Here is a 22,150-nt window from a genome sequence, read left to right as displayed (position 1 = left end):
ACTGGTCTACGTCACAATGTGAGAACCCACTCGTTTTCATGGATTGGGAGGGGCTGGTGCTCAGTGCACAGGTTTTCATAGAGAAATAATCAGAACTGTTGAACTGATCAAAATACTGCTTTGGGGTTTCTTTTTATGAGGAATGAACACTATAATACACTTAAAAGTGTCATGATCTCGCGGGATTTCGGACAGACCCAAACGCTGGAACCCAGAAGGACACTAGGAGTCGGGAGGTAAGATTAAGATGGTTTAATTCACAGAGTAGTTAGGAGTCTTGACGTGGCGTGGCGGCTGACTGGAGGTAAGCGGCAGGAAGGTCCAGAGAGCGAGACTTCGGCAGAATCCAAGGAGGGGAGCGAGAGCGGTGGACAGCGACCTGAGGTTCACCCGTGAAGCGGACAGTTCCTGAGGGTGGAGAAGAGACGAAACGTTAACGAAGCTTGGACTTAAACAAGGGCACACAACGTGAGCTGGCCAGACGTAAGCACCGAGGAAGGAACAACGGACTGGCGTTGAAAACAGGTCCTGGATCTCCTTAAGTAGGCGGGGATGAAGATGAGGTAAGTGAACCCAGCTGGTCGCGTGCAGGGCAGAGCAGGAACGGGGGAGGGGGAAGGTAATTGACAGAGGCACCATGTCAGTACCCCCCCCTCAACGACCGCCTCCAGGCGGTCCAGGGCGACGATCCGGATGGGCGCGGAAGAAGTCATCTATCAGGGAATGGACCAAAATAAGGGAGCGGGAGATCCACGACCGCTCCTCAGGACCGTACCCCTCCCAGTCCACCAAAAACTGGAACCCGCGACCACGGCGGCGAACGTCCAATATCCGACTGACGGTAAAGGCAGGCGCGCCGTCAATGGTCCGGGCGGGTGGCGGGGAAGTGGACGGCGGGCACAAAGGGCTTTCGCTGACAGGCTTAATCTGGGAGACGTGAAACGAGGGGTGCACCCTCAGAGCAGCAGGCTGACGTAGGCGGACACAGGAGGGGTTAATGATGCGATCAATCACGTAAGGGCCGATGTATCTGGGGGCCAGCTTACGTGATGACGCCTGAACGGGGATGTTGCGTGATGATAACCACACCTTCTGCCCAGGACGGTAAGCGGGACTCACCACCCTGTGACGGTTAGCGATCTGACAGTTGCTCTCCCTGGTGCGCAGGAGAGCAGCCCTGGCCTGACGCCAAATGTCCTGGCAACGTTGCAGATGAAGCTGGACCGAGGGCACTGCCAGATCGAGTTCCTGAGAAGGAAACAGAGGTGGTGAGTACCCCAAAGAGGCTTCGAAGGGGGATATGCCTGTAGCAGAGGAGGGATGAGTGTTATGAGCATATTCCACCCAGATGAGATACTTGGACCAGTCAGATTCATTTTGAGCTGCCAGACATCTGAGAGCCGCCTCCAACTCTTGGTTTGCTCTTTCGGCTTGTCCGTTGGACTGGGGGTGGTATCCTGAGCTTAGACTGACCGTGGCACCGAGGGCGGAGCAGAACGACTTCCACACCTGAGACGTGAATTGAGGTCCGCGGTCAGACACGATGTCGCATGGTATGCCATGGTAGCGAAACACATGATTGACAAGAAGGTCAGCAGTGTCAGAAGCAGAGGGGAGTTGAGCCAAAGGGATAAAGTGTACGCCTTTGGAGAAACGATCAATGACTGTCAGTATTACTGTGTGCCCCTGGGAGGGAGGCAGCCCTGTAACGAAATCCATTGCGATGTGTGACCATGGGCGACTAGGTATAGTCAGAGGCAACAGATGACCAGAGGGAGGTGAATTTGAGTTCTTGGAGCGGGCACAGATGGTACAAGCAGCCACATACTCACGGACGTCCTTCTCAAGAGAGGGCCAGTAAAACCGACGACGTAGTAGGTTGATAGTTCTGCGTACCCCTCCATGACAGGCTATCCGTGAAGCATGCCCCCAAGTGAGTACTTCGGACCTGAGAGAATCGGGAACATACAGAGTACCAGGTGGAACGGAAACATGATCAGGTATCTCACCCTGGGCCTGTTGGACCTTGCTCTCGATTTCCCAGGTGAGAGTACCTACAAAACAGGAGGTGGGAATGATGGTAGAGTCAGTGGTGGGTTCGACAATAGAATATTTCCTGGATAAGGCGTCCGGCTTGATGTTGCGACTGCCTGGACGGTAGGTGATATTGAAGTTGAAACGATCGAAAAACAAACACCAGCGAGCTTGACGGGAATTAAGGCGTTTTGCACTGCGTAAGTATGCTAGATTTTTGTGATCAGTCCAAACTATAAAGGGTAGCTCTGCCCCCTCCAGCCAGTGACGCCACTCTTCTAAGGCTAATTTGATAGCCAAAAGTTCGCGGTTGCCCACGTCATAGTTCCTTTCAGCAGGGCTCAACTTGCGTGAAAAATAAGCACAGGGTTTTAACTTGTTGGTCGACTCCTCCCGCTGGGAAAGGACAGCGCCGACTCCAGAATCCGAAGCATCCACCTCAACGATGAATTGCTTAGTGACATCAGGTTGAATGAGAATAGGTGCGGTTACAAACAGTTCCTTGAGTTTCTTGAAGGCTGTGTCGGCAGCCGGGGTCCAGATGTAGGGTTTATTGATCGATGTAAGTTGAGTGAGGGGAGCAGCAATACAACTGTAATTTCGAATGAACCTCCTGTAGAAGTTCGCGAAGCCCAGAAAATTGTTGCAATTTCTTGCGAGTCTGCGGGATCTCCCAATGGGCGACTGCTTCAATCTTGGCCGGATCAGGTCTGATGTTACCGGCTTCGATAATATAGCCCAGAAACGGAATCGTGGAGGTATGGAATTCGCACTTTTCTGCCTTAACGAATAATTGATTTTCGAGTAACCTTTCGAGAACAAGGCGGACGTGGTGTTCATGTTCAGTTAGGCTGGATGAGTAAATTAAGATGTCGTCGAGGTAAACAAAAACGAATCTATTGAGGAAGTCGCGAAGAACATCGTTAATAAGCCGTTGAAATACTGCGGGTGCGTTAGTGAGGCCGAAAGGCATGACCAGATATTCAAAATGGCCTAAGGGAGTGGAGAAGGCCGTCTTCCATTCATCTCCCTCTCGAATGCGAACCAGATGATAAGCGTTCCTTAAATCTAGTTTAGAGAAGATGCATGCCTGTTGGACTGCGTCAAAAACAGAATCTATTAATGGGAGTGAATATTTATCTTTGACCGTAATTTGGTTCAACTCGCGGTAATCGATGCAGGGCCTCAGGGTTTTGTCTTTCTTCTCAACGAAGAAGAAGCCTGCACCAACCGGAGAAGTAGAGGGGCGGATGTGACCAAGCGAAAGAGCCTCCTGGATGTATTTTTCCATAGCATTTTTTTCTGGACCAGATAAATTGAATAATTTTCCCTTTGGGAGCGGTGCGCCGTTTAGAAGTTCTATGGCGCAGTCATAGGGCCTATGGGGTGGAAGCGCGCTAGCTTTGAATTTACAAAAAACTGCCTTGAGATCATGATAGCAAACGGGTACCTTGGAAAGATCCATTTCCTTTTCAGCCTCCGATGTAGTAACGATAGCGGAGGGAATCGCGGAATGAAGACAGTTAGCCAAGCAGTAAGTACTCCAATTAGTGATTCGAGGAACGGCCCAGTCAATGTGTGGATTATGTTTTTGGAGCCAGGAAAATCCCATAATAATGGGGGTCTGGGGGCAATGGGTGACAAAAAAGCGATGATATTCTCTATGATTGCCTGATGTAAGTATAAGTACCGGTTTAGTGCGAGTGGTTATACGGGAAAGTTGTTTCCCACCTAATCCGGCTGCATTAATGGGGGAGTCGAGAGATTCAATAGGCAGTGAGAGGTGATTGACAAGATGCAGATCAATGAGGCTATGTTCGGCGCCAGAATCAATGAGCGCTTTGAATTCATGAACTAGGCTTTGATGCGCAATTTTGACAGGAACAAACAAGAACTTGGTTTCTTTGGCGTGAGAAACATTGCCCCCCCGTGGCCTGTCATCTAACGGGGGGTTCGGGAGTTTAAACGCCGTCCGCATTGAGCTACTTGGTGACCGGGGTGCCCACAATAAAAACATAACCCTTCTTCACGCCTTTTTTGACGTTCCTCTGCTGTTAATTTAGAATGACCTACTTGCATAGGTTCATCCGATGAGGGAGCTGGTGGCTCATGGACTGGCAACGGGAACATGTAGTTAGGGGAAGCCTGATCTTGGGAGTGGCCCGGAGGCCTACGAGTGCGTTCGGCGTGACGTTCACGTAATCTGGCATCTGAACGGAGGGCTGCAGAGACAAGATCCTCGAAGGTGTTAGCTTCAGGCTGTGAGCATAAATGGTCTTTAATTCTTTCACTCAAAGATTGGTAGAATATCCCCTTGAGAGCGGGGTCAGGCCAGCCAGCCTCTACAGCTAGGATGCGGAAGTCGATCAAATGTTCACTTACCGAACGGTTGCCTTGTTTTAGATTCAACAACCGCCGGGTGGCTTCCTCCTGCTTACGAGGCTGGTCAAACACTAGCCGGAATTCCTCGATGAACCGGTCGAACGTGAGATGTGAGATGGGATGAGAAGCCAAGAACGCCTGGGCCCACTGGAGAGCTTTGTTTCTGAGGCCGTTCACTATAAGTGAAATTCTGCTGTGGTCCGTTTGGTAATGTCTGGGTGCCTGCTGGAAAATGAGCTGGCATTGAAGGAGAAATCCTCCACAGGCCTCGACCTCACCGCAAAATGGTTCCGGTTGAAGGCGGAAGTTTTCGGGGATCATGGCGGAAGCGGAAGCCAGGCTGTTGCCGGAAGAAGGAGCTTGAGCTGCGGCTGCAACATTGGGAGATTGTCCAGTTATTTCTGCAAGGGTATGTGTAATACTGTCGAGACGCCGAAAAAGATCTTGCTGAGCCGCTGACATTTGAGCGAGCGCATCAGCTTGACGGCTCAAAAGGTTACCTTGCAGTGAAATGGCGTGGCGGAGCCCTTCCGGGTCAGCTGGGTCTGGAGTTTGGCCAGTCCGTTCTGTCATGATCTCGCGGGATTTCGGACAGACCCAAACGCTGGAACCAAGAAGGACACTAGGAGTCGGGAGGTAAGATTAAGATGGTTTAATTCACAGAGTAGTTAGGAGTCTTGACGTGGCGTGGCGGCTGACTGGAGGTAAGCGGCAGGAAGGTCCAGAGAGCGAGACTTCGGCAGAATCCAAGGAGGGGAGCGAGAGCGGTGGACAGCGACCTGAGGTTCACCCGTGAAGCGGACAGTTCCTGAGGGTGGAGAAGAGACGAAACGTTAACGAAGCTTGGACTTAAACAAGGGCACACAACGTGAGCTGGCCAGACGTAAGCACTGAGGAAGGAACAACGGACTGGCGTTGAAAACAGGTCCTGGATCTCCTTAAGTAGGCGGGGATGAAGATGAGGTAAGTGAACCCAGCTGGTCGCGTGCAGGGCAGAGCAGGAACGGGGGAGGGGGAAGGTAATTGACAGAGGCACCATGTCAAAAAGCTCAAACAACTTATTTGACATGGTATAGGCCCTTTAATTTAAGGACATTTTCCATACACTAATAGCCCTTGTGCTATCCGATGATGACCCCACCCTTACATTGACGTGTTCTCCCTACCATGACAAAAGTGGATAAAGGTGGAAAGATTTCATGTAATCCATGGACACCAGTGAAGATCACAAAGCATCAAAGAAAAAAGGTTTAGCGCACTGTCTAGTGGGTCTAGATGACCCAACTCCCAATGTTAAAATGCCTAGGATAGCACAAGGGTTACAGCCTTATTGCTTTTAAAAGGGCTTTTGAATCTCTTGCTGTTTTCTTCCTTTTTTGTGTTTCAAAGCCGTTCACTCAGTCTATCCATCAGTGGATGTGGTAACATATTGTCAGTGTTGAAAAGTGCCAGACCTCCTTGCTTACTGCCACTTCACATTACCTCTGAGGCTGATGGACACACAGACAGCAAGCATCCACAAACACGTACACACAGGATACTGTAAGCGAGCAGCACAGATCCAGAAATGACCAGATAAGCTGGTCAGGAAGGCCAGCTCTATCCTAGACTCTGTGTCAAAGGACGTTGACCAAACTCAGATCTATTATGGAGAGTAGCCCTCATCCATCAACCCTTGTGCTATCCGATGATGACCCCACCCTTACATTGACGTGTTCTCCCTACCATGACAAAGGTGGATAAAGGTGGAAAGATTTCATGTAATCCATGGACACCAGTGAAGATCACAAAGCATTGAAGAAAAAAGGATTAGCGCACTGTCTAGTGGGTCTAGATGACCCAACTCCCAATGTTAAAATGCCAAGGATAGCATAAGGGTTAACAGTGTAAAAGAACTGGACCAAGTGAGTGTGACCTCTCCAGCAAAAGAAAATCAATTCAGTTTAATTTTGTTGCGATATACTGTAGATGTCTCCATAATGTAGCCAGACTTTGTTAGTAAGCAATGGTCGGTCTGAATCAACGTTTCTATGGCAACCACTCTCATCAATCAGGAGTGATCTTTTTTGATGTCCACACCTACCACTTGAAAGCGGGCAACACCAAAATCTGTTTTGAATGTTGGACACGGGGGCCAGCAGGTACTCACTTTTATGGAGGTATCTGATTGGTCAGTTTATAACTTGAATAACTTGCAATAAAGAAAAGAAAATCCTGGAAAAAGAATTGGGTTTATTAAGATCATGCTTAAAAAAGGTAGCAGAGCAAGAATGATTATTCTGACAAATAGAATGACTGAGTCATAGCTGAGTTTTTCGCTATAGAAGTCTTGGTGATTTTGGTTTTTCTCTGAACCAGCAGGCACTTCCTGTTTGGAATGCCAGGTGGGAGGGGGCACTCAGTCCAGTTCCCATATACAGTCAATGCTCTCACCCACTGACTGGGAAGGTCCTTTCATCAAAGACTCAGGAAGGAGCATTACAGTGGGTCATTTATTCCCACTGCCATCAGACTGCACAACTCTTCTGCGTAAATAGGTCATCAACTGTAGTTCTTTATTTATCCATTTATTTATTTACTTATTTTTCGTTTATTTGTTTTTCTCTTCTGCTGCTATGACCAGTGAATTTCTTGTCTATGACATTTATATAGTTTCATTCAATTCAACAATAACTGTGGGTGGAGCCACAAATTTTACATCCTTAGATCTTCAAAGTTAACTTTTTGTTTATGAAGCTATGTACGAGGAAGGAATTCGGAAACAAAAAAAAAAAAAAAACACGTCTTCCTGCTCTTGACATTTTAACGAACACTGTCAAAAAGAAACCTGTTTTCACATTTATGTTTTATAAAAGGCTGAATCATAGTTTTATCTTACTCTCTGAGATCCTCAAACGCTTGAATCGCTTTGTTTTTGCTGGAACCACCCGCCCAAATTATAATTAATCAACAAGAAGTGCAGTGAATCATTTTGATTGATTTGAAAGAGTGTGGAAAAGAAGAGACGGGACTCAGTTCACCTCCATTTAAATTTGAAGCAAAACAAAATGGGCTTTCACTGTTGTGGAGGATGTTTGAGAAGAATACGTTTTTCTGAAAAGGTCGGTCTTAAATGGATGGTTGCAGCTTTGGTTTTATACTGGCTCGACATACACTCAAACGGAATCTCAGCAGTTTCAGAGCTGTCAAAATAAACTTGTTAACATTTATGTCTGTGGGTGAGGGAAACCTTTTAAATGCTGGAAGTCTCACCGGTCCTCTCAGCAGAGCATCGAGTTTGCAGCAGAAATGACTCAAGTCTAAATTACATTTTTGCTTTTCACGTATGAGGGCAACAGAATCCAAGAGAGTGTTTGGGTTTTTAAACCGTCTTTTTCTTTTTGATTAACGAATACATTTGGAAAGAAACATGTCATATATGTCTACAATTCAGGTCATTTTTTTAAATTTCCAAATAACCTCTTTTACTTTTTGAACATCTGGTAACGCTTTCTAATAACTTCCTTAATAAACTACTCATTAGATATTAACAAGCATTAGTAATGTGATATAAGCTGCTTATAAATGCACTAGTTAGAATTTGTTAATGTCTTACAAATGACTTCCGAGTTTGAAATAAAATACCGTAATTTCCGGACTACAAGCCGCTACTTTTTTCCTGCGCTTACAGCCCTGCGGCTTATTCAGTGACGCGGCTAATTTATGGATTTAATTGGCGGCCGCCATGTACGTACTTTCGAACTCAGTGAATAGTTTGAATTCTCTATCTAACACCAAGCACGAGGCATTTTGATTCAACACACCTCTTAGCAGCCAAACAGCATGGACTTCACTTCAGGTCTTAGACACTTCAGTCATGGTTCAACAAAACGAAACACGCATGCCCGGCCGCATCCCAGAATCCTTTGGGGCCATTAGACCCAACGTGCACGTGATCGCCGCTACAATATGATGAAGCTTTCAAGTTAAAAGCAATCGTTAAAAGCAGCGTAAAAAAGTCCACCGTCACCAACGGGTTTGGAAAAGGCAAAAGCCGGTTTGCTGCGTGACGGAGAGAACAGCGCATGGAGTGAATTTACACTCCATTTACGGTTTCTAAGGAAACCGTAAAAGCGGAATTTTGCTTTGAAAAACTCACAGCCTCCGTGTGAGCTGGAGAAATCTTCTCCTGCTGATTGAGCTGCGGGGCCGATGGCAGTCTGATGGCTCCCACACGTAACAACGCACCCGCCCCTCACACACAAAACGTACAGTATTAACCCTTGTGCTATCTTAGATGACCCCACCCTTACATTGACGTCTTCTCCCTACCATGACAAAGGTGGATAAAGGTGGAAAGATTTCATGTAATCCATGGACACCAGTGAAGATCACAAATCATTAAAGAAAAAAAGTTTAGCGCACTGTCTAGCAGGTCTAGATGACCCAACTCCCAATGTTAAAATGCCTAGGATAGCACAAGGGTTACAGCCTTATTGCTTTTAAAAGGGCTTTTGAATCTCTTGCTGTTTTCTTCCTTTTTTGTGTTTCAAAGCCGTTCACTCAGTCTATCCATCAGTGGATGTGGTAACATATTGTCAGTGTTGAAAAGTGCCAGACCTCCTTGCTTACTGCCACTTCACATTACCTCTGAGGCTGATGGACACACAGACAGCAAGCATCCACAAACACGTGCACACAGGATACTGTTAGCGAGCAGCACAGATCCAGAAATGACCAGATAAGCTGGTCAGGAAGGCCAGCTCTATCCTAGACTCTGTGTCAAAGGACGTTGACCAAACTCAGATCTATGAGTTTGGTCAACGCGCGGGGCGGGAGCAGAGCGCAGAGGCGTCCGCGGAGTGCAGAGGCTTCTGAATTCTGACGCACGCGCCGCACTGAGGCGCGCGTATCGCGCTGAGGCGCGCGCTTATCAGTCGCCGCTGCTTTATTTGACCGGTGTGTTTTTTAACCAGTCCTGTTACTCCCATAACGCTGCCGCGACACAAGCGGAACGAGAGCTTTTCCCGTCCCCCCCCCTTCATGCGCTGCTGATACTTGCTCATTCTTAAACACATACAACAGTGTGGCGAGCCGGGCCTGAGGGATGTAATGTTGATTATATGGTTACTGTTTGTAATTTTATGTATGATACCTAGATTGTCAATAAGTAAAAAAAAAATGAAATAAAAACACCATAACTGAGGAACTTGTGAACAGAATAGAGGTCCATGCTGTTTGACAGATGTCGATACACTCAAATACATGAGCCAGAGGCAAAGCTGGCACCACCCACAATGTGCTAATGAATTGCACTCAGTCTGGGATGCAGGCCGTGGTCTGTCAGGATGACTATATTGCCTAACACATGCGCGGCTTGTACTCTGACGCGGCTTGAGTATGTATAAAAGCAGTCAAACACGTGAAAATGGGTGGATGCGGCTTGTAATCGGGTGCGCTTAGTAGTCCGGAATTTACGGTACTCATAAAGACATTAAAAGATTCCTTAAGAAACTACTTATACGAGGACAAATATTAGTAATATGGTACTAAGCTGCTCATGGAGACATTTATTAGCAGGTTTTAATTCAATATAAAATATTTATTAACATTTTTTAAAGTTCTACAAATGCCTTGTGAGTTAATAATAAATGTAAAAACTGTGTTTGTTAATAGTTTATTGAGTGTTTTGCAGCCACACCAATCTAAAGTGTGGCCAAAAAGAGTTTCATCTTTACTAACCATTCGCTTGTAAGGGATTAACCCATTACAGCAGAATTTATTTACAGTTATGACAATTTTTTAACATGGTTGAAACTTTTTTTAAATCATGTATTTTGTATTCAAGTAGATTCTAAATTAGGTCAAGATAGTAAATGTGACAAAAAACAAACACCTGTTCCCATCTTCAGCGTGAAAAGACTTGCATCTATGCAACACATTTATTTCCAAATTTTTCATTCTAATGACTGACAAAACTAATATGTACTAACATGAACTAAAAAAACACACATTATAAACACGTGACTTTGTGCATTGAAAAATTGTAAAGAATTTTGCATTAGAAGAATTTTGGTTTCCTTCCTGCAGCTTCAGCACTAGTGTGTTGTGATGTTTACGGCGCACCTCATCAGAGTCTTCATCAGTGCTGCTCCTATCATCTGTCACCTCACTGCTGCTGATTTCATCATCCAGTTTAGAAAAAAAGAAATACATTTAAAAAAGCAGCAATTTTATCTTCTGAATGTGTTTTCACTGGTACATTGATAAAGATCACAAACAAGCTAAAACTCTGCACAACCTGCTGGTTCAGGAGGAAAATATTCATCACTGATGAAGAATTGGTCACAGAGACATCTGTTTTCACTGTCTTCAGGTGGAGTGCTGGGCCAAGGTACACATTCAGCCACGTGGATTACATCTTAAGAAAAATCTTAAGAAAAATAATGGATGGAAATTTACCTACCACAATATTACTAAAATGACTATAAATAATCTGTGGGATAGCAGTTTAAAAAGAATTTATGCGCGAGTGATGAACGCCGATTAGATGTGGCGGAAAGCGTTTTGTTTTAGCCTGCAGTTGCACCAAACCCAAATTGTCCAATATCTTTAAAAATATTAATCACAAGTGCTCAACTGCTTTATAGTAGTAAATCAAGTCATGTGAATATTGTTTTATTGAAGTAATTTACCTTAGATTGGACAATTGTTAAAAGATTGTCAACAAAAAAGGGCAATCCAGCGCAAGATGGATAATGTCCGAATCTACAATTCCATAATCGAGTGCCGTAAAAATTTCTAAGAATGAATGAAAACTAGGGCTTCAAGATACGAGGAAAATTTGCGACATTAGTGATCAGTATTGCAATGACCATTTACGTTGCGATACATGAGCAAATAGCAAAACAACCAAGAAAAGCATTTCTATTTCACTGCAACAGTTTAATTTAAAGAAAAGTCAACATAACATCAATTGCACTCCAACTGGCCCACGTCTACACAGGAGGCGAGCATCTAAGATAAAAGGGCTCCATCTGATTGGTTAACAACGTGAAAGAGTCCATCCGATTGGTCAAATGCATTAAGGGATTTATTTGATTCATTTAATACTTCAAGCTACCTAAGATGGTTTTAGCACATTTAAAAAAACATTCCTCGCAGTTTTCAACGTCTTAGCGACATGCCTATTGCACAGCTTTGTAACACGATAACGATAAATTTGCGAATTATTGTGCAAAACCTTCAACAGTTTGAGTGTTTTGCAGCCTCCTTAAGTGTGAGCTTACACAAGGCACATTTCTTTTAAGTAAAAAGAAAGCCATGTACATGATAAATGTTTTGGGGGTCTCATATGTTTGCTGCAGATGGTTTAATGCAAGTCCATTTTGCCCCCTTCCCAACATATTGTCCAGTCTGTGACCCTGTGGTAAATGTGCACCATGGTACATTCCATAATTTGTGTTGGTCAAACGTTAAACTCCTAAAGAATTCATCTGAAGACCCTACACAATTTATGCAAAAATCTGTGTTATTATAATATTACAAAAATAAATGTAAAAAAACGTTCTAACTGTACTTTAGGACTTTTTTTTTCTCCATCTTTGATGGTCCAGAGCTTCAGAAAATCAACCAGTTTCCATTAACAGAAGTAATCTGTTCAAAACATTTCATAAAATATTGAAATATGTTGTAATATGTTTTTGAGTAATAAAGGCAGGTACTTGGGCTTTTATGTGCTGAGGACATTATATTTATATCTCAATACAAGCTTTGACTTTAAAAAGGAGGCAGCTGTTTCAAGCCTTCAACCACATGCTAGCCATGTCAGTAAAGCAAAAATATGAACACTGGACTCATGCTTTTCCAGGCCAAGGATTCTCACACACCTTCAGCCACCAAATATATCTGTTAACTCTCTGGATCACCTTCATTTCACAACCCACATACATGCCACCAATCCTCAAACTGCTATTTTATGTTTTTCTATTTTTTCTTTTCTAACAGTGCATTAAGTTTTACGTTCTGATTGGCTATAGACCTTGTCAATCTACCTGTGTAGAAATTCTTGAAAAATAATTGGCACCTCTAATATAGAATTCAATATACATCCACTACTTCCACATAATGAACTTTTACAACATGTTTTTAAATGTCCTAATCTATCTTTTTAAAAATCTATTGCTAAATCAATTATTTAATGATTTAGCAAAATCTCTCAACATTAGATTTCCAAAAATTACCATAACACAGAAACAGCGCAAAGCGTAGCAAAGCCCGGGGTAATGACAGCCCATGCACAATATAGGGGCAAAGCAAATAATTTAGAGATTTCATGTAGAAGTATTGCTTTTGTTATTTCTGCAATGCTTAAAGAAGCTTGTTTTGATGATTTCTTATTCTTTGTCAACAATGATGCTGTTGTTATTTGTCAGCATCCGTCACATTCCATCTTCAAAACATTTTAGATAAGTAAAGTCGAAAAACGCCTTTTTGTCATTGTTTAAACGAAGATTCCAGAATGTTTTCACAAATGTCACAAAGACTTTATTCTGTTCATAAAGATGCCAAAACACAAAATCACAACACCAAAAACCTGATGTTAAGCATTCCTCCTCTTGCATTTGTGTTGACAAGTTGGCAGCATGTGACAAGCCAATGAAAAAAAAATAAAAGTAGAAGCAATAGAATGAAGCAGTGTTAGCAATCTCTCATTTTTGCCATCTACATATGTGACATTTAACAAAGCTTGAAAAAAAAAGTTCTGCCTCCATGGAGATGATTTACTGGTTTTAAGAGTTTTCCTTTAGCTTACAACTGAGTTTTTGATGTGAAAGGGTTTGCTGGTGTCAATTCAAAAGTGAAAGCAGAAAAGTATAAAAAATGTTGGGGGAAAATAAAACAGAAAGTTGAGAAATTATTTTAATTCATTGAAACAGCGTCTGGATAGCTCATTAGTTAAGTGCTGGACTAGCACATGAGGGAAATCAGGGTTTGATTCCCAGTGTGCAAAGGGAGCTTCATTCAATGTGGAGCGTTAGGCAAGACTAACTATGTATCCACAAGGATGCCCAAGTCCTGGTCCCCTGTGTCAGTCCCCAGCCCGGATAAAATACAGAAGGGCATCTAGCGAAAAAATATCTACCAAAACCTTCCTGAAATGAGATTTAAAGGGGACATATTTTGGATGGAAACTACAGCTGACAGTTTTTATGTTAAAAAAAAACTGCTCAGTAAGTAGTTTGCATCAAACATGGCAGCTCTTTTACACTTTCAAATGGGCTTATAATGACTTCTCCAGGTGCTTTAGAGAGAAATCCTGGGACGGGCTGTTGCACACATTCTGGCAGTGACTTATAGAATTGATCTGATGGAGGTAATAAAGCATCAAGTCTACGGTTGTCCTTCATTCTTTCCACCCTTGTGCAAAGCAGTCGCTAGTTCATCGCTGATGTCTGGGCTTGGCGCATTGCAGTAAGACACAGCTGGATGGCTGCTGATGTTGGCTGGCACTGGGCTCAGTCCCTGAGGGGGTCATCAATCCTTTGGCACACAATGTGAAAGGCAGCTCCATGTCTAATCACAGGACTGTGGAGAACCCCGCCTCCTGCTGCAAGCTTCCACAACCAGGTGTAAGAACAGTCTCCCCCTCCTGTGGCACTGAGGCCAAAGGTTCCCCTTCACTGAGCAAGTGGCTCACTTCTCCCTCAGAGGGGGCAAGACTCCTCTGTGCACTGCAGAGCCCATGCTGATTGCTATGAGATGACACAAAAGGGCAGCTGGTCATGCTAGCAACAGGTGTCTGTCATTACCTGAAGCTTCAAAAGCATGTGGTTGAAGGCTTGAAACAGCTGCCTCCTTTTTAAAGTCAAAGCTTGTACATAAATATAATGTACTCAGCACATAAAAGCCTAAGTACCTGCCTTTATTACTCAAAAACATTTTACAACATATTTCTATATTTTATGAAATGTTTTGAACAGATTACTTCTGTTAATGGAAACTGGTTGATTTTCTGAAGCTCTGGACCATCAAAGATGGAGAAAAAAAGTCCTAAAGTACAGTTAGAACATTTTTTTACATTTATTTTTGTAATATTATAATAACACAGATTTTTGCATAAATTGTGTAGGGTCTTCAGATGAATTCTTTAGGAGTTTAACGTTTGACCAACACAAATTATGGAATGTACCATGGTGCACATTTACCACAGGATCACAGACTGGACAATATGTTGGGAAGGGGGCAAAATGCGCTTGCATTAAACCATCTGCAGCAAACATATAAGACCCCCAAAACATTTATCACGTACACGGCTTTCTTTTTACTTAAAAGAAATGTGCCTTGTGTAACCCTTGTGCTATTTCAGATGACCCCACCTTTACGTTGACGTGTTCTCCCTACCATGAAAAAGGTGGATAAAGGTGGAAAGATTTCATGTAATCCATGGACACCAGTGAGGTTCACGTATCATTGAAGAAAAAAGGTTCAGAACACTGTCTAGTGGGTCTAGATGACCCAACTCCCAATGTTAAAGTGCCTGACAATCTGCTTGATTCTTTTAACAGGTCTTCATTTTATAATTTCACTTCTATATAAACCACATGTGGGTTAAATGACTTGACTATTAGGTGCTTATGGAGCAGGAGATTGAAAATGTCTACTGAGATTTCCTTACTGTAACCCTTATGCTATCCTAGGCACTTTAACATTGGGAGTTGGGTCATCTAGACCCACTAGACAGTGCGCTAAACCTTTTCTCTTCAATGATTTGTGATCTTCACTGGTGTCCATGGATTATATGAAATCTTTCCACCTTTATCCGGCTTTGTCATGGTAGGAATAACACGTCAAAGTAAGGGTGGGGTCATCTAAGATAGCACAAGGGTTATAGGTGTTTTTTTTTTCAACTGGACACCCCTTCGTGTTCCTTACCCAATTAAGGGAAACCGCAACTAAGGTCAAAGCCCAAGTAAAAATTAAGTGCTGTCTTTGGCTTGGTGGAGAATCTCAATTTACTCACAGAGTTATCACAAAAGAATTAGCCCCAGGCACAGAGACATTTACAGCACCACTGTGAAAAAGAAGCTACATTCTGGCAATTTCCACTTGGAGACAAAGTCCAGGGAATGTGTCAAAATCTAGGTCTGTTGACTTTTTATCCCAGCAGGTTCAACAGGTCATTTGTGTGGGTTAAGCTGGATGGCTCTCCAGCCTCAGACAGTCCTTGAAGGGTACTTAGCGGTAGGATGAGGTTTTTGCTCAGCTGTGGAGCAAGGAGGTGGGGCAAAATTGCAGGGAGCAGTGCCAGGTGAGTCTGACTGATGCAGCTGTGGAGCCTTTTTAAGCTGTTTCTCTCTCTTTATCTGCTCAAAGGTAGCCAAACCGCAGTTAGCAAGACAGTCCAATGCTGTTCACCAGCCACTCTAGAGCTCCTTTGCACAGCATTCACTCTAAACAGTGTTTGTGTTTAGATTTGTGTGAGCCACGTTGACTTTGTAACTCTATGTTTAAGCCTTTAAATGATGAATTGTTTGCCACTTTATTTAAGCAAAAAAAAAAAAAAAAAAAACACTATCAATTAAATTGGTGCAAACAGTTTGGACTTCTGTTAAAAATGCCATTAATTTACCTTATAAATCTTTATTTATTGAATACCCTCTGTTATTAGTCACAGTAAAATGGCATTTCATTCAAGAATTCCTAACTCTTATCTTTGTTTTGCAAACCCTTGTGGTCATTTAGTGAATTGCACCTAAACATAGGTCTTGTTTTCCATCTTTGATGAAGAAGCTAATCATGAAAGTACATCTGCTAAAGTCAAAATTTTTATTACTATGTGTTTATGAAAAGTCTATGTAAAGTCTATGTAAACATGCCTTTCAGGCTTCGGTGTTCAAAACTTTCGCATTCATGTGTCGCTATGAACATGTGTAACCCTTGTGCTATCCTAGGCACTTTAACATTGGGAGTTGGGTCATCATGCTCTGAACCTTTTTTCTTCAATGATTTGTGATCTTCACTGATGTCCATGGATTACATTAAATCCTCTCCACCTTTATCCACCTTTGTCATGGTAGGGAGAACACGTCAAAGTAAGGGTGGGGTCATCTAAGATAGCACAAGGGTTAAGACCGGTTTCAGGCGGTTTGGGGGTGATGCTGTAGTAGGGGTGATGCTGTAGTATCGCGAGACCCAGCGAGACGAGTGTGGTGAGTCGACTTGGCGGCGCGTAAGCATTTGAACAAACATTTTCGATCTTGTTTCATTTTTCCGCCATATTAAAATATTTCCTGCTAACTAACACAACCTGTTAAGAGTATTAAGCTTCTGTCAGCCTGGAGGACCTGGAGAATTTCATTGACGAGTGTTTTAATACCTGCAACATGGTGAAGCCCAGAACCGCCACCACCACCCCCTCCGCCAAGCGTGAACGGCCTGAGGACTCTCCCGGGGCTGTGTCCTCTCCAGGCAGCGGAATGAGCGATATCCTGGATTCGATTGACAAAAAGCTCTCCAGCTTTGATGGCCGCCTCAATTTGCTGGAGATCCTCCATAGAGAATTTCAAGGTCTGCGGGAGTCTCTGGAATTCAGCCAGCAGCAGGTGCGGGAGCTCGCAGCGGAGAACCAGGCCCTCAGAGAGACCGTGAAGACCCTGAGCAATGACACCGCCCGTCTCTCAGAGGAGAACCGATCCATAAAGGAAACCCTCCTGGATCTTCAGTCGAGGAGCATGAGGGACAACCTAGTGGTCGCGGGGGTTCCAGAGGAGGTAGGAGAAGACCCCGAGGCCACCGTCAGATCCTTTTTACAGGTCCACCTGAAGCTCCCCAAGGAGGAGGTGCAGAAGATCTCCTTCCACAGGGTTCACCGCCTCGGAGGAAGAAGGTCCGACCACCAGCGCCCGCGTCCTATTGTGGCTAAATTCGAACATTTCAAACAGAAGGAGTTGGTGAAGGGCCGCGGACGGGAACTGAGAGGCACGCATTACAGCGTTAATGACCAGTTCCCGGCAGAAATCCTCCGTAGAAGGAAGATCCTGTTCCCGCTGAGGAGGAAGCATCTTGCTGCTGGTTCGAGAGCGATTGTGGCCGTTGACAAACTTTACGTGGACGGCCGGCTGTTCCGGGACCCGGAGATCACCCCCTGGCTGTGCTGAAGGCTTTCAGATCCGCGCTGAGAACATCTGCGCTGCCCAGAAGAAACCCGCTAAACTTACTTCAATGAATGGAAAACCGGATCATCAATAATCCACACCTCGATCGCAGGAAAACAGTCTTTTTTTTTTTCTTCGTCACCTCAGTCCCACTGATGTTTCTATTGTTGTTTTGTTGTTGTTTTCGTTTTCCCTTCTATCTCTTTTTTTCTTTCCTTTACTCTCCCCCCCCCCCCCTCTCCCCCCTCATTATATGTAAATCACCTGGAAGCAACTCATCCTCGGTAAGTATTTATTTATGCACGGAACGGGCGCGCGCACACACAAGCGCACACAGGGGCGTGCACATGCGATCCCGCACACACACGCCGACATACTGCAATCACCTCACACAGGCTCTCATAGGACGCACGCGACACGCAGCTCACATAGCCAGAAAACGTTCACGCGCACAGCGCTTCTTAATGCGGGCACGCGCACACGGACTGGTACACAAGCACTACTTAGCTTTACACCTTTTCAGTCAGAGCAGTTATGAACAGTCTTAACATCGTTAGCTGGAATGTGCGTGGACTTGGCTCTGAGCCAAAGAGACTGAAAGTGTTAAATCACCTGGATGGTCTAAAAGCAGATATAGCTCTACTGCAGGAGACCCATTTATCAAATTCTTTGGATCACCTTATGTGCTGCTTACAATTTCCAGTTATATACTCTGCCAGTTACAACTCCAAACAACGAGGAGTTGCTGTTTTAATTAATAAAAATCTTAATTTTACTCATAAGGATACAGTTACTGACCCAGAAGGCAGATTTGTAATCATTAATATATCCATTCAGAATAAGGACTTTTGTATAGTGAGTATTTATGGTCCTAATGTTGACGACTCTTCCTTCTTTCACAGATTCTTCACCTCACTCTCAGTTCACTCTGACTCCACAATCATTATAGGAGGAGACTTCAACCTTGTTTTGGACCCTGAACTTGACAGACTCAGCACAGCAGCAAATCAGCGTACATGGCGATCTGCAAGTATTCTAAAGCAGTACATGAATGATCTGGGTCTCTGCGACGCGTGGCGCTCATGTCACCCAAACACTAAAGGGTTCACCTTTTTTTCTCCAGTTCACTATTCACACTCCCGTTTAGACTATTTATTAATCAGTAACTCTCTTTTAAAAAATATTCAAAGCTCCAATATCCATCCAATTATTATCAGTGATCATGCACCAGTCTCTGTAAACATTTCTAGGGAAAAATCCACACCCTCTGGTACAACCTGGAGGTTTAATACGTCTCTGTTAAAGGACCAGGAATTTCTTGAATTCTTTAAAAAAGAGTGGGCAACCTTCTTAGACTTCAACAATACTCCAGACATCCCACCGTGCGTTCTTTGGGAAACAGCAAAGGCAGTCATGAGAGGGAAAATCATTTCTTATTCAACGCACAAAAAACGCAAAGAGAAAGCAGATTTATTAGAATTAGAAAATAAAATCAAAACCCTGGAGACTGCTTATGCTGCTTCTGCACAGGAACACATTCTGAGAGATCTGAAAAATTTAAAGCTGCAGTTAAATGACATCATTAATAAACAAACACAATTTCAAATACAAAGGCTACGACTTGAAAGATTTGAAAACTCTAATAAATCTGGCAAATTTCTGGCTAATCAGCTTAAAATTAACAGAGAAAAATCATCAATCACCTCTATTATGGACCAAACAGGAAATGTCACCCATGACCCGGTCAAAATTAATAACGCATTTGAAAACTTTTATAAAAACCTGTACACACCGCAGATCAATCCGTCAGAGCAAAGTATTGACTCATTTCTTAATAATGTAAACCTACCCAGGCTAAATGAGGATCAAATCACAAACTTAGATTCTCCGCTCTCGCCGTCTGAACTTCATGAAGCTCTGTTACTTATGCCCAATGGTAAAGCACCAGGGCCTGACGGCTTTCCTGCTGAGTTTTATAAAGAATTCTGGGAACAACTGGCACCAACATTTTATAAAACTGTCACATCTATTAATGAGAGCCAATCAATGCCACCTAACATGAACTCAGCCAACATAATTCTTCTTCTAAAACCAGACAAAGATCCCACTAGTCCTTCAAGCTATCGCCCTATTTCTCTAATCAATGCAGATGTAAAAATTATCTGCAAAGCACTAGCACAGAGAATAGAAAAAATCACTCCTCACATAATTCACTTCGACCAGACTGGATTCATCAAAGGCAGACACTCGGATGATAATGTCCGTAGACTAGTTAATATAATAGACTTTGCCACCATTAAAAACCAGGAAATGACGGTACTATCGCTGGATGCTGAAAAAGCCTTTGACAGAGTTAATTGGAAGTTCCTTATTGCTGCCCTCCAGAAGTTTGGTTTTGGAGAAGCATTCATCAATTGGATCAAAATATTATATCACAACCCCAATGCATCAGTTAGAACTAATAAACAGACCTCAAACAGGTTTTTTCTTGGAAGAGGAACCAGACAGGGCTGCCCACTCTCTCCTTCTCTTTTTGCTATATTCATTGAGCCTTTAGCTGCAGCAATAAGACAGAATGAGAGCATTATAGGAATAAAAACCAAACACAGCCATCATAAAATTAGTCTTTATGCGGATGACATATTACTGTTTTTAAGGAATTTACATTCTGTAAATGAAACAGCAATGATCATAAATGAATTCTCCTCCATATCAGACTATTCCATTAATTGGAATAAGTCTGTTTTATTACCACTCAACAGGAATATGGAACAAAGACTCACAATTCCAGTTAAAACAGGAAATATCAAATATCTGGGCATCTACTTTTCCCCCAAACTATCAGAACTGGTGCAGCTAAACCACACCCCATTACTGAAAAGCATACAGGACGATCTAACACGCTGGACCAACCTGCCTTTGTCCCTTATGGGCAAGGTAGCCACGGTTAAAATGAAAATCTTACCCAAGGTTAATTATCTCTTCTCAATGATTCCCACACAACCACCATTAAAATGGTTCAAAACATTAGACTCATCCATATCAAGCTTTCTATGGAACAACAAACCTGCAAGAATTAGTCTAAAAACTTTAAAATCTGCAAAAAACTGTGGAGGATTAGAATTACCTAACTTCCACAAATACTTTCTTGCAAATAGATTACAATACATCTTAAAATGGTTAAAAAATAATCCAGAAACCAACTCATGGTTAGACTTGGAACAGGCGTTATGTGGAAAGATCAACCTGTCACAGCTACCATTTATTAGCCAAACAGTTAAAAAACAGGATTGTTTCAAAAGCATTAATATAAATGCCACCTTAACAGCCTGGTGGGAATTTCTCAAAATATCAAAATCATCAATTCAACCGTGCAAAATGACACCCATCTGGAACAACCCGGACATCCTTATTAACAAAAAAATGATTCACTTCCCAGCTTGGCAAGCAGGGGGCATAAAACAACTAGAGCACGTAATTATTGATAGAAGATTCATAACCCCCCAGGAACTTCAAGACAAACATGGAATTAATAACTTCTTGGAATATCAGCAACTTAAATCAAGTATTACTAAAAAGTATAAAATTAAAGACGACGATTTAAAGCTACCAGATGTAGTTACCACTCTGATTAATTTTTCAATGAATAGAACTCTCTCCAAAATATACAAACTTTTATGTAATTTAGATAACAATATTGCCCTTCCAACAAAAAAATGGGATGCAGATTTGAGCATCAGCACAGATGAAAGCTTCTGGTCAGAACTTTGTCTAAACACCTTTAAACTGACAAAAAGTCCAAATCTGCAGCTAATCCATCTCAAAACTCTTCACAGAATTTACTACACTGGACAGAGGATGTTCAAGATGGGTCTCAGTAACTCAGACATTTGCGAGCACTGTGATAATAATCTACCCGACAGCTACATGCACGCACTGTGGTTCTGCACTCCTGTCCAGGCTCTCTGGCAGCAGGTATGTGCCGATTTATCAGTCTGGCTTAAGGTTTCAATCACTGCCTCACCGTCACTTTGTGTGCTTGGTGACATGAGTGCCATCGATATAGAAGAAGGATTAGTATCTATCATTTTCATAACTCTTTGTATTGCCAAAAAAACTATTTTAATAAATTGGAAAAACAAGAAAAATATAAACATAAGTCAACACAGAAATCTGCTGTTTGATCATATCAGCTTGGAAAAAATGTCAGCCCAAAGCTCAAGTAACTTTGAAAGAATTCAGTCTCTCTGGTCTCCTGTGGTTGACTCCATGACTTAGGGGGTGGGGGGCTTGGTCGTCGCTGCTCCTTGCCCTTCTGCCGTGGTTTGGGGTGGGGGTCGGGGCTTCCGGTGCCTGGCGGGGGCGGTGGGGGGCTCCGTTGGTCGGGGGGTCGGGTCCGGTGCCTGGGTGGGGCGGGCTGGGGCGCTGCGTGGTCCTCTGGGCTTGGGTGTGGGGGTGCGTGGTGGGGGGGTGGGGTGGTGGTCTGGCTTGGCTTGGGGGGGTGGTCCCTTTGCCTGTGCTGGGGGGGGTTGGCGGGGGGCCCTGCTCGGGTGGGGGGGGCCCAGCGGCGCCGGATGGGCTGCCCATCTGCACCTGGG

The 22,150-nt window shown here is 43.5% G+C and overlaps 1 protein-coding gene and 3 long non-coding RNA genes across 4 annotated transcripts in view; 2 read left to right on the top strand and 2 right to left on the bottom strand.

Moving 5' to 3' along the window:
* LOC144994926 (uncharacterized) overlaps window positions 1-21,035 on the top strand; it is a 405,433-nt gene extending 384,398 nt beyond the window's left edge. Inside the window, exon 3 of the long non-coding RNA XR_013658653.1 lies at window positions 18,455-21,035. This is a non-coding gene — a long non-coding RNA (uncharacterized LOC144994926). The remainder of the gene's footprint in view (window positions 1-18,454) is intronic.
* LOC111947463 (uncharacterized) overlaps window positions 1-22,150 on the bottom strand; it is a 152,021-nt gene that overhangs the window by 6,847 nt on the left and 123,024 nt on the right. The gene's annotated exons all lie outside the window — the stretch shown is intronic.
* The window catches only part of LOC144994924 (uncharacterized), a 591,488-nt gene that overhangs the window by 513,655 nt on the left and 55,683 nt on the right, over window positions 1-22,150 (top strand). The window lies entirely within an intron of this gene.
* LOC144994769 (uncharacterized) lies at window positions 1,865-5,083 on the bottom strand. Its single transcript, XM_078953699.1, has 3 exons — window positions 4,417-5,083; window positions 4,108-4,256; window positions 1,865-2,054 (listed from the first exon to the last, which is right to left on the bottom strand). The coding sequence occupies exons 1-3, from the start codon at window positions 4,987-4,989 to the stop codon at window positions 2,006-2,008; spliced, it is 771 nt and encodes a 256-aa protein (XP_078809825.1). The 5' UTR covers window positions 4,990-5,083; the 3' UTR covers window positions 1,865-2,005.

The sequence above is a fragment of the Oryzias latipes genome, chromosome 10, assembly GCF_053564925.1.
Source record: "Oryzias latipes strain Hd-rR chromosome 10, Olatipes_Hd-rR_3.1".
In the NCBI taxonomy this organism is placed as follows: domain Eukaryota; kingdom Metazoa; phylum Chordata; class Actinopteri; order Beloniformes; family Adrianichthyidae; genus Oryzias; species Oryzias latipes.
The sequence above is the reverse complement of the archived record's forward strand: the minus strand, read 5'-3'. Positions and strand labels throughout refer to the sequence as shown.

Coding starts and splice junctions, on each gene's coding strand:
- LOC144994769 (XM_078953699.1), bottom strand. CDS start 4,989: ATGACAGAACGGACTGGCCAAACTCCAGACCCAGCTGACCCGGAAGGG. Junction 4,257..4,416: donor TAAAACAAGGCAACCGTTCG/GTAAGTGAACAT, acceptor TTGTCTCTGCAG/CCCTCCGTTCAGATGCCAGA. Junction 2,055..4,107: donor CATCGGATGAACCTATGCAA/GTAGGTCATTCT, acceptor CCTGTTTTGTAG/GTACTCTCACCTGGGAAATC.